This window comes from Manacus vitellinus, unplaced genomic scaffold, assembly GCF_001715985.3.
Source record: "Manacus vitellinus isolate BGI_N305 unplaced genomic scaffold, ASM171598v3 scaffold_130_pilon, whole genome shotgun sequence".
Classification (NCBI taxonomy): domain Eukaryota; kingdom Metazoa; phylum Chordata; class Aves; order Passeriformes; family Pipridae; genus Manacus; species Manacus vitellinus.
Window position 1 is genome coordinate 159648 of NW_021938954.1, and position 12342 is coordinate 171989.

Consider the following 12342-nt stretch of genomic DNA (forward strand, 5'->3'; position numbering starts at 1 on the left):
GAGATGTGTTGGTGATGTGGGTGCATGGCTACATGGTTGGGTCTTCCCCTTGCCGTGAAGTCCAGCACGGTGTTAGTGAAGACCCACATGTTGTCCCATGTGTTCCCAGGCACAGGCCACTGCAGCCAGGCCACAGTGGTCTGCAGGCATGGGTGGTGTGTGCCAGTCTCGGGGTCTGCTTGGATAAACCTCCAAAGCAGTAGCAGGGATGGGTTTCACACAGACCGTGAGCTTGGGGTGTGGCACCCCCTGCTTCAGGACACTGGAAAGGCGAAGGCTGGAGTCCTGGGGACACACCTGGAGTCCTAGGGACACACATCCCCACTGGCATCATGGTTGTCCTTGTGTGACAGGGAAGGGGAGGCTCTGGGCTGCCTCACAGCCCAGTGTCTGATGGTCTCAGTGGAGGGGAGGGCTCTCACTGTCCGAGGGGAGTGACTCTAGTCCCCTGGAATGTTCTCCCCAAATGTTCTGGGAGCACATGGAGGTGCCCCAGCCATGCCCCTCTGCTGGGTGGGGCTGCCATGGGTCCCTGCTGCTCCTGGCTAGCTCCACACCTGTGTCTGGAAGGGCTTCAGCCTGGTCTCTCTGGCCATTTGCTGCCCTTCACTGTCAGTCTCAGAACTTGAACATTTTACTGGTGGAAAAACTAGAGCAGAAGGATGGGAAAGGCTTTCCTGAGCCCCACAGTTGGGCAGCAGCAGTGCTTGGTCTGGGATGTCTCTGCGTTGTCCAGAGAGGTTGTGGACTCCCCATCCCTGGAAGTGTTCAAGACCAGATAGGATGGGACTTGGAGCAGTCTGGTCTAGTGAAAGATGTCTGTGCCCATGACAGGAGGTTGGAACTAAATGGTCTTTAAGGCCCCTTCCAGCCCAGTCTGTTCTGGGATTTTGTGATTCTGTGGATGTCCCAGTCCTATGCTGCACTCCCTGCCCCGCTGCAGGTGGGTGGTGTTCCCTCGGTCCAGCCTGTCTCTGTCTGACCATCCCCTCCCCTCTGCCCCAGGCCACCAACGGTGGAGGAGCCTTCAGCGACTACTCCTCCTCTGTGCCCTCCACCCCAAGCATCAGCCAGCGGGAGCTGCGGATCGAGACCATTGCTGCCTCCAACACCCCCACCCCCATCCGCAAGCAGTCCAAGCGGCGCTCCAACATCTTCACGGTAAGCAGCACGGGGGCCCGGGACCTCTGGGGTGGGTTTTCAGGGCAGGAGAGGGGAAGGGAGCGAGTCCCAGCAGCCTGACCCTCTGGGCTGCCCTGCACAGTGACCTGTCCTGCACAGTGCTGGCAGGAGGGCTGGATGGCGGGGGACGCAGGAATGTGCGTGTGTGTGGGAGGGACCTTCTGCGTGTGCAGGGACCCGGTGCTGAGAGCTGCTTCTGTCAGGGTGTGCATGCATGGGGAGCACCTGGGAGCAGGACATTCCTTGCACATGTAGGAGTGTGCATCTGTGCACTCGTGTGTGTGTGTACAGCGTGTGTGTGAGCAGAGTCCTGCCTGTTTATGGGGGAGTGCACCTGTGCGTGCACAGCACCGGTGACTCTGCTCTTCCTCTCCATGGGGCTGTGTCCCCCGGGCGTGGTACGGAGCCCTTTGCTACTGGGAGCCCTGTTTGGTGCCAGTGGTGCTGTGTCCAGTGGTGCTATGCAGAGCCCAGCACCCAGCACAGGGCCCCACTCGCTCCAGTTCCCGAGCCCTGCGTCTGCGTGACTTGAGCAGCACACTGGGAGCTGCCATGGGCACGGAGGGAGGGGAGGCAGAGGGGAGGCAGCGAAGCCCCAGGTGGAGCAGGGTACGTTTGCAGCTCTTCCCTGTGCTGGTTGCCTTGCAGCCTGCCTCTCCACACGCTCTCACACCATGCACACACTGTCCATGCAGCGTGCACAGTCCTGCCCTCACACTCACCCTCGCTGTTAGTGCAGCCATGAGTGTCCCCTCGCTGTGAGCACACACGTGTCCCAGTCCTGTGTCTAGTGTAGGTGTAGCCTCTGTTCCCCATGTATGTGTGCGGGCTCCGGCCTCGCTCCTCTCCCCATCTCAATGTGCTTTCCAGCCACCATTCCTCAGCACACTGTATCTGCTGTCTGTGGCACCGGCCACCACAAAGTCCTTGTACCTGTTGCACCGTGTCACCCTTGTGACCAGACCACACAAATGCAGTGTCCCACGCCCCATCCCTCTCACTGCACCATTGGCATCCCAGATTCCCCACTCTTTGTGCTGGGAGTGTGCCCATCTCCCTTGGCTTATGACATCCTGGAAGCTTCTGCGCTGATGTCCTGAATGCTCTGTGCACTCCCCCTGATTGCACCCCATGCACCCCCAGCTCTCTGTGCACGCCCCTGCCCCACGCTCACCCTGTCCCTGTGCTGTGGACGGGTGGGCTGTGCCCCCACCCCTCCTGATAGCACACGCTGTCCCTCACAGCGGGTCCGCTCCCAGCGCATGGTTGTTCCCTCACTGCCCTCCCGTCCGCGCTCACCCCGCCGTGGATCCGTGTCCATGGCCGTGCCTCCCGCTGTCCCCGGTGCTGAGAGATGCTCCCCCTCCCCGCCGTTCTCTTGTGCTTGCTGCTGTACCCTGTGCTCGGGTGCTCGTGCTGTGCCACCCGTCCCGCTGGCTGGGCGCCCACGGGCCAGACTCGCCGTCAGCTCGTGCTCACGCTCTCTGGAACCCCCTGCTCGCTCTTGTGGGGTGGGCACACGCTGGGGGGGAGGAGGAGGGCGGCTTGCTGTGGGGCTTGCGCTTGTTCGCTGTGGACGCCATCATCCGTGCAGGCTCTCACGTGCTCTCCCATCCCGGGCTCACGCTTGCTCACTGGGCTCGGCTGGCGCGCTCACTCGCCGTGGGGCTGGGGCTCACCTCACCTGCTTGCTCGTGTGCTGGTGCACATCCATGGCTCACGTTGACGTCTTCACCCATCTGGTCGTGGCAGCAGCAGCAGCTCCCGACACCTCCTCCTGCAGTGGGACAGGGCCGGGGAGGGCAGGGAAGGAAAGAAAAGGGCAGGCTGTTTTCTGCCACTACCTTTTCCCAGGCAGACAGCTCAGGTGTAGCCAGCAGCCCCCCGTCCCCGCAGGGTCCCCAGGTGAGCACAGGCCTCTCCGAGGTGTGGTGCTTGGCTCAGCTCCAGGAGCCACTGCAGCCCCAGTCCCGAGCCGTGCCTGGCTCCTTCACTTCTCCTCTCCTCTCCTCCTTGTCCTCTCCTCCTCCTCCTCTCTCCTGCTCTCGCTCCCCTCCCACTCCCTTCCCGCTCCCCTCTGGATCACACCCCCCCAGCAGGGTCTGCGTGCCCCATAGCTCCAGGTGGAGACAGACGCTGTGCCCACCCGTGCCCCGAGGCGCCCACCTGCACTCAGCCCCTGCCCGGCCCCTGCCCCGACTGCTGCTGCCGCCGGTGCCGCTCCGTGGCCTGTCCGTGCTGTCCGCTGGCGCCCATCGCTGACAGACTCGTGTCCGTGTTCTGAGTATAACTTGCCAAACTCTTTATTCTTTCGATATTTGCAGATATGTGCCACTGTTTCCAACTTTTCATCAACAAAAAGGCCTTTCCAACTCCTTCCAAATTAGAAGATCCAGGTGGTTACACACGGCACCTCTGTACAAATTCTCTCACTTTTCATTGCCTCTCCAGGGCCGGATAAGGGATGGGCACTGGGATTGATCTAAGATTAGAGGCTCGCCCGCCCTCCAGCCAGCATGGGTCCCCCCCTCGGAGACACGCAGGAGCCTTTTAAATCCCCCCAATGTAAAGTCTAGGAAGCGCTGAGACGGCCTGCGCCTGCACTTTAAGCTGGGACATTTCTGGGCCTGCTGGATGCTGTCTAGGCACTGCCCGTGCTCGGGGATGCCAGACGGACGACCCTCCTGGGATGGGAAGACCTGCAGACCCTCTGGGACCGGGCGACAGCCGCGCGTGGAGCTGGATGGGCCAAAAGACGCTTTGCTGCTGCCTGCGGGAGCCGCTGCAGCGCCTGCCGCTAGCGCTCCGCTCCTTCCTCCCTCCTGCACCTCTGCAGCCTGCATGGACTCCTGCTCCTCCTCCTCTTCCTCCTCGCGGCCGAGCAGCCATCTGTGTCTCTTTAGTTTTCTTCTCTTTCGATCTCTTTGTTTGGTTCTGGGCCCAAAAGCCGGTGAATCAGTGTCCCAGGCGCGCGGGGCTTGTGTCCCTTTCTGATCCAAAGCACATGGGGCGCTCCCGGACTGAGGGGGTGTGTAGGACACTCCAGAGAGACGCTGCCGCTGCCTCCTGCCATTGTTGTGATTCTGAATGTATTGGTTGTGCTCCATGCCGTGTATGACTTGGTATTTCCCTCTGTCCTAAGCACTTTGAATGAGTTCTGCTCAACAGACTGTAAATTTCATATTGTATTTATCGGAGTTTGCTCTCCCCGTGGCCCCCGGGCGCCGGCGGGTCCCACTCTCGCCGCTCTAGACGTGTGGTAGATATTTATTGTCCATGCTCTTTTGTAAGGGGCTGGTATCTCCGCCCGGTGACCTGTGCTACTTTGTATGGTGCAAGTGTGTTACCAGAATAAATCTGTTGGATTAGTAGAGGTGTGAGTTCCTTCACTGCCTGAGCCTCTCCTGCTTCCATCCATGCTCCACCTGCATCCCATGCCATTTGTGTCTGTCGCCATGTCCTGTGTGCCCCGCGGGAGGGGGGGCCGAGGTAGCCCCGCTCTGCCAGGAGGAGGACAGCTCTGCTTGCCGTGGGGGGAGAGGAGAGCTTGCCGGGGGGCTGGGCTGGAGTGTCCCTAGAGGGGCCGGCTGCGCCGTGCACTGGGAGAGCTGTCTGGGGGAGAGCGGAGTGGTCTGATCCGGACCCGCTGGGGACGGGGAGGCCGTGCCTTCGGTCTCCTGTGCCCGTCTCTAACAGACCTCTGTCTCTTCTCTTCCAGTCTCGGAAGGGCGCGGACCCGGAGCGGGACAAGAAGGTGCCGGAGTGCAAAGCGGACAGTATTGGCAGCGGGAGGGCCATTCCCATGAAGCAGGTTCGATGCTCCCCCGTGAGCAGGGTCCGGGGGGTGCAGTCCGGGGGCCTTCGCTCGGCACGAGGCACGGAGTGCTGGGGGTCGGTGCCCCGGCACCGGGGGGGGGCTGCACACCCGCCGGGCGGCCGGTGCAAGGGGGGTGCTGGGCTGCTGGTGTGGGCCTGTGCCCTGTGTGGGTGGGGGGCGCAGGGGTGGGCTGCAGCGAGGGCTGGGGCTGTGTGGGGAACTGCATCGGGGGGGCTGGCAGGGGCTCTGGGGGGGCTGCAGAAGGGCTGTTGAGGAACTTGGGCGGGGGCTGGTAGGGGGCTGTGGGGGACTGCGGCGGGGGCTGCGGCTGCGGAGCGGTTCCAGCAGATGGCATCCACACCCCGCGCCTGCCACAGCCCCTGGGCAGCCTCGCTGCTCCTTGTCTGCTCCTCCTGTTCCTCTCCACTCCTGCTCCTGCTCTGGCCTCACTGCCCTCCGGCAGGACAGGAGAGGGCCTCCCCTTCTCATGGGCTACTGCAAAAAGCTGCAAGCACAGTACCCACGCTGTGAACTGCTGGGAATCCAAGGGAGGCCACGCCTGCTCTGGCAGCAGTGTGTTTGGATCCTGCCTTCTGGCTTCCAGGGAAGCTCAAGCTGCCTGGAGCTGACCCGGAGCATTGCCTGCCCGTGTCCGTCGCTGGCAAGCAGCGATGGGTGATGTCCGAGTTAGCCAAGCGATGTGGATTGTCTGGATAGTTGCCACTGGGATTTCCTTGCACTATGGACAAGACGGATCCATACACTGCTTGGCAGTGCCTGGCTGTGCTCCTGCCTTGCACCTCATGCCCCCCTTGTGGATTCATTTCCCCACCATGGCCCCCACTAGCCTCTCCATGCCCCACGTGCCCCCCATGCTGCCAGGGCTGAGCTGTGCTGCACGGGGCCAGTTGTGTCTCTGCATCGTGGGAGCACTGGGCAGATGGTGCCCCTGGCAGGGAGCATGCTGGAAAGAGGGTGACACCAGGAGGGCATTGTTGGGAGGGTTGGGTCTGGGGAGCAGTGACAGGGGAAGCAATGCCAGGGCGGGGCTGTGTGGTCTCACACATGGGGGCTCTGCTCCCAGGGTGCCAGGAGTTGGTACAGCCCAGCAGGAAGAGGCAGCCAGCTTTCTGTGGCACAGGTGCTGTTGGTGTGCAGTGGGTCCTGGTGTGTGGTGGGTTGTTGTTGGTTTGCAGTGGGTGTGCCCATGTGCTCTGGTTTTGGGTCAGCCCAGCCTGGGCATCGGGGAAAGTGGTGTGCAGCTGTTCCATGGTGAGGAAGGGGAGGCTGAGAGCAGAGCAGCTGAAGCCCTCAGTGGGACCTGATGTGATTCCCCAGAACTTACTGCTGCCTGCCAGAGGGCTGGTCCTGGGAGCCCTCCTGTGGTCTTGGTTATCTGAACCTATGGGTTTCTTTTTTGAGGATCTCCCTCCACTTGGCAGGGCAGGATGTGTCCTTTGCCTGCTCCTGTGTCTCCGTGCTGCTGACAGGGCCTGGCCTTGTCTGGTCTGCCAGAGGATGCAGTGCTGTAGTGGGATTGCTGTAGGCAGGACACTGCTGTTCCCGTGTGGAACAGGGGGAGAACTGGGACCGACAGAGGCCCAGGTCTGCAAACACAGCCTGTACATCCTTTCTGGGCTTTGCAAGGAGGAGGTGCCAAACTGCTGCCTGGTTCAGGACTAAGTGGAGGGACCAGTTCATGCAGCAGCAGCTCCCCAGGAGAGCCCAGAGCAAAGTGTTCCCAGGGGAGATCCATGTCCTTGCCTGGCACCTCCCATAGCCAGAGCTTCAGGAGGTGATTTTGCAGAGACCTTGTCAGTGTCTGTACAGGAACATGCAGGGGAGGAAGTGGTGTTGAACAGGTGGATACCAGCTTGTGCCAGTGGCTCTCCTTTCTCAGGCTCTGGGTTACACTGTGCTGGAGGTGCTGGCCCTGGGCAGGGCTCAGGCTGCAGAGCACCACTGTGACCTGTCTCCTGGGACACTGTGGCACCTTGAATCGCTGCCCTCCTGCTGCTGGAATTAAACAGTGGTGCTGCAGCATCTTAGGCAGGTATGGAGTTGTGTTCTTCAAGGAGGACCTGGCTGATATCCACAGCTGGGCTGTGGGGATGGGGTCTGTGGGAACATGCAGCGTGGAGAGTCCAGAGTGATGTCCCTGCTGTGGCCCTTCTCCACGAGGAGTGATGACTTGGTACCACCAATGGGAAGAGGACCAAAGACTCAAAGGAGCTGTTGCTCTTCATCACAAAGATTCAGGACAGGGGATGGTTGCTCTGTTCCCTGGTGTGGACCTGCCTCTTCTGGTGGATCACGGAGGTCTAGTTGCTTGCTGTCTCTTTTCAGGACAGTAGGAGAGCAGGGTCTTTAGTTAGTTTTCCTCTTACACAGCCTGGTGGTCCTGCCCAGCTGTAAGAGCAGAGAAGCCAGTGGGTTTGGGGCTGTGAGTGGCAAACGTGCAGGACCTTCTGGCTGAATATGTGTCCAGTGTTCCCCTGGTGTGGGCACTGCTGGGCAGCACAGCTGTGTTCGGTGCTGGGGCCACTGGCATGTCACCTTGGGAGCAGTTGAGTCCTTCTGCTTGGAAGAACGAGGCTAGTCTGTGGTTACGTTACCAGCCAGTGGCTGAAGGCAGTGGGTTGGCTGCCTGGCAGACTCCCCTGTGACTCCTGTGGCCCACGACCCCTTCCTGGGCTCTGTGGGGACAGAACAAGCACTGGGAAGCACTGGCAGCCCCATTGGCGCACCAGGCCCAGGGTTTGCATGGAGCCAGGATGTGGGAAGCTGGGCTGGGTGCTGCAGAAAGGAGAAACTCTGGGGAGACTTGGCTGAGAAGGGACATGTGCTGCCATGACAGGGTGCCTAGTTTTCACTTGTCACCACCTTCTCCAGCACAGCGCCTCTGGGTGACCTGATCTGTCTCCCTTGATGCACATCTGGAAAAGATGTGTTGGGGAAACACATCTGGAAAAGAGAGTGTTGGGGCCCCTCAACACCTAAGACAGCACTTCTGCTCCCTCTGGGCTGCAGGGGCAACTGGTGCCTGTGCCAGGGGTGCTCTGTGCCGGGGACTCAGGATCCCTGTGCCACAGGGACACTGTGCCACAGCGTCCTTTCAGTGATGGTCCTGCAAGGCTGGAAGAACTCCCTCATAGCTGGACGCTTGTCTCCAAGAAGTGGGTTAATTGGGCTGGGAGACGAAGCTTCCCCAGCTGTTTGTTGCCAGGAATGAACTCCTAATTGCACATCTACCAGATCTTTCTGGGAAGGCTGCATGGAGCGTGCCGGAGGCCCGGGGGTCCCTTGGCCCCTGGCCTGGCTCCGCTCGGGCCGTGCACTCCAGCAGGGCCCAGGGCGGGTGACTCCTCCTCCTTGGGAGCTGGGATCATGCTGGGAGCTTAGATTACATTTAAATTGCCATTTGCATTTTCCAATCAATACGCGACTTTACAATTAAGTTTGGTGTTAAAATTCTTAGCAAAAAGTGAGTGGAAGGGAGATTTGTGGAGTAAACGAGTCCTCTGGGGGCCATCGCCGCTCCCTGCTTCATTACGCTGCATATTGCTGCTGCTGCTTTTACCGTGCGGCAGCACAGCCTGCACGGAGCCGGCCCGCGGAATGCCGGGAGAGGGGACCAGGGGGAAAGGGAGAGCATCGGGCTCTCCTGCCTTTCGGCTCTGCCTGCTCCTGCCCTTCGCACGTGTGCGAAGAAACTTGTGGAAGAGTTATTTGCTGTAAGTCTTCCCGGGAGGCGCAGAGGGAGATGGAGGAGCACAGGGGTCTGGCTGGTCTCGGAGCCGTGAGGAGCCTGGCCAGGACCGGGAGCACGAGGGACGGCCCGGACCGTGGGCAGAAAGCCATTGCATTGCGTTAGGTGCTTAATTACACCCCGTAGTTGCTCCTGGTTTTGGACTCTTGTGCCTCCTGGCTCACAAAAATGGGCTGCAGTGCTGGATCTTCCTTTCTGGCTCTGAGTCTGGTTGTGCTTCTTAGTGCTTCTTAGTTTGCCAAGTTCCAGGTTTGAGGCTGAATTAACTGCAGCTGAACTCTTCTCTGCAGACAGAGATTTTGGGGCAGTCTGGAAGTGTTGAATTGGGTAGTTTGTAACACCAAGGTGCATCAGGTACAAGACACATTGAGGAGAGGTAGCTGGAGCTGTTATGCAGCACGTGTGGGCAAGTCAGGCTGTGGAACCAAGCTGGGTTTAAGGGATGGTTATGCTCAGAAGGGATTATTACATACCCAGAAGGGATCTTCATGGTCAGAAAGGAATTGTCATTCCTTGAAGCCATAGAATTTCACCCAGTGACTTTGAGCCAGATCTGTAACCTCACCCTGGTCTGAAGCAGATTTGTTTGAAAGATACCAAACAAATGTTGGGCACAGGTTTACCATTTATGACCACATTGTTCTCAGTCATGGATATGCTTTAAGACCTTGCACTTGACCAGTTTTCACTCCATCCATTGCTGGCTCTGGATTTTGTACAGCTGGTGTTTAAGGGTGTTGCTGCTCAGTTAAAGTACTGACAGAAAGCTAAAAACGCTGTGTCAGCACAGCCATCAGATATTGCATCTTAGCCAGGGTAGGACCAGGCTCCTCTGCTGCCCCGTCTGCACCAGCTGGCATTGGCTGCTCTGCTCTCCTCTCGGTTTTTTCCCATCAGTCCTTGCTGTGGCTTTTCCACACATTTGCCTGGTGTTAGTGTCTGGCTGTGATTCCGAGGGTCATTGTTTGTCCCCTGGCAGATGTCGGCAGAGCAGGAGCTGCTGGTCAGCTGCCACATTCCACAGCGTGTTCCGTCAGCACCTTCTGACTGCCACTGCTTGAGCTCGTCGGCCCATCCCCTCGGAGCTCTCGAGGGCAAGGGATCTGATCCTGGCAGGGGATCCGATCCTGCCCACACACAGCTTCGCCCTCGCTGCTCTGTTTCGCTGTCTCATCCCTGCACGAGCAGGAGGTGTTTCCTTTTCCCACTGTTTGCTCCCCGAGCCCTGGGCTGGAGCAGTCATGGAGTACTTCTGCCTGTCGTGCACCATTTATCTCCGATTTCACGGTCACGTCTGGCAGCGTTGTCCCCCCGTGTGCGCCAAACCCCACCACTTTGTGCTGGGCCAGTCCACCGTGTAGGTGCAGCAGCCCAGTCTCCAGGCACTGGGACAGGGTCCCCAAATATGCCGAGGCTGGCAGGGCTGAGACTTTCTGCCCAGGTTTTTGAGGAGGGGCTGGCCTGGGGCCCAGATTTTTGCCATGTTAGGAACAGCCAGCCTGGGTGTCTGTCCAGACAGCGATTTTCAAGGGCCCAGGCCCGACATTTGATAGATCCAGCCTTTTTCCCAGACTCCGTTATTCATTCCTACTTTTGTCCCTCCATGCTGTCCTTCCGTCGCTGCTGGCAGAATGCTTGATGTCTTCTCCCTGCTCCGGAGTCCTTGCATCTGGCATCTTACTCCACCTTCCCTCTCCCTCTCCACCTCTGCCCTTACCTGGTACATGATGGATTGCTGCTGGAGGTAGATTTCCTGGGGAGGCAGAAGTGGATGGGGAAAGGATGAGGAGGGTCCAAGTTCTGAGCTTTGGTTCAGATCAGTGGAATTGATTCCGGTTTATCCTGGTGGGAAGAGGGAGTTCAGGGTATGTGAGTTCAGTCATTTCCCAGCCCTGAGAGTGTGCTGTGCCAGAGACCACAGGATGGGTCTTATGTAAAATCCTGATGAGAAGAGGGTGTGAACCAACCCCTCAATTGCCCAGGACTTGCTTTCTCTCCTGGAATGTGTCCCTAGCTCTGTTTGGCAGCTCTCAGAAAGAATCGCAAGCAGACGAGGGAATGTGCATCCCTTGGGAGACCTGTATTTGGAGTGTTGTCCCTCAATCAGCCCCCTCCTGTCCCCTTGTTGTCCCTGCCTTGACCATTCCTCTGCGCTTTGGGTGGTGGGAGAAGGTCTGGGATCCAGCTCTGTTGGTGGTAGGGAGGTTGCTTCCTGCTGTGTATGGGCACTGCCCTTTGGCACAGGACATTTGCCCAGGGAGTGATTCAGGACACCAGAGGATGTGATGGGTCCCTCAGAGGACCTGGGCATTGGTGCTGGCGTGTCTCAGAGGGAGGGGGGCTGTCTGTGGGGGCTGAGTTGTTGGTGGGGAAAGGGGTGCAGCCCAGGGAAATGCTGTGGGAGAGCCAACCTAGAAGATGTTTTCTTAAGTCTGCTCTTTGTGTCTTTTCCAAGACCAGTCTCCAAGGGGCAGTGCTGGAGCGGAGCGGGAGGTGCCTGGACTGAACGTGGTGTGAGACTTTTGACTCTTCTCTTTCAGGGCATTCTCCTCAAACGCAGCGGCAAGTCCCTCAACAAGGAGTGGAAGAAGAAGTATGTGACGCTGTGTGACAACGGGGTCCTCACCTACCACCCCAGCCTGCACGTGAGTACTGGGCTGGGTAGAGGAGCAGGGTGGGACAGAGCGGTGTCCTTCATGCTGTGGCTGCTGCTGCAGATGCTCTCATAGCAGGCACGGTGACAGAGAGGGGCTGGGGAAGGGTTTGGCAGTGGGTGGGAGCCCTGGGCTCTACCCTCTCCACTGCGCAGGAGTTCAGCTCTGGCTCCCTCCAGTTTTCAGTAGAGCTGGTTTTCATCGGGGTCTGAAGGAGACCCCTTCCCTCTCCTGCAGGCTGTTTGTGCAGCGTCAGGCTGGTGGGGAGAGCTGGTGGGAACACGCTCTGTGCAGGGCTGTGCCGAGGAGCCGCAGCTCTCCTCTTTGCCTGCTCGGTGCATTGAAGCAGGGGCTGCTGCCACCCCACAGCCGGGCGAGGAGCAGGCAGAGAACTCCGTGCAGCCATGGCTGATGGTGCCATTTGGGTGTGGAATAATTTTCCTGGCTGCTAGGTATTGGGTAATGGAGACGAGGTGCCTGTGCAGAGCCTGCCGAGCTGCGCTGCCGTCGGCGCGGGGCTGATCCTCCTCCCCGCGTGGCTCGGGCGCAGCTGCCGCCCCATCCATCTCTGTCGCCTCCCCACTGTGGGGCTAATGGCTTCTTCCCCGTTCCTCTTGAGCACAGTTTGCTGCTGCGACAGCAACCACGGACAGACACACCTGTGACACAGGCCCCAGCACCTCCGAGAGGACGTGCTGCTGCAGGACAGACAGACGGGCAGCAGCTGGGGAGCTCAGGGCGGTTTAGGGGTGCTGGAGCACCCTCTGGGGCTGCAGGGAGAAGGATAAGGTGCTGCAGATCTTGTGAATGCTCAAAGGCCCTCAGTCTGTCCCTGATATCCTTGACCATGTGATGTTGGAGCCTCAGAGTCCTTCTCTGCATTGCTAACCCTGCATCCCTGGCTCCAGGGCTTGCTGTGC

At 59.4% G+C, this 12342-nt stretch overlaps 1 protein-coding gene across 1 annotated transcript in view; it reads left to right on the plus strand.

Annotated features, from left to right (window-relative positions):
* Window positions 1-12342, plus strand: part of LOC103762340 (arf-GAP with GTPase, ANK repeat and PH domain-containing protein 3) — a 97268-nt gene that overhangs the window by 47655 nt on the left and 37271 nt on the right. The window contains exons 9-11 of the mRNA XM_029957970.1: window positions 1006-1161; window positions 4901-4993; window positions 11309-11413. Of these exons, the coding sequence (XP_029813830.1) occupies window positions 1006-1161; window positions 4901-4993; window positions 11309-11413 (354 nt within the window). The remainder of the gene's footprint in view (window positions 1-1005; window positions 1162-4900; window positions 4994-11308; window positions 11414-12342) is intronic.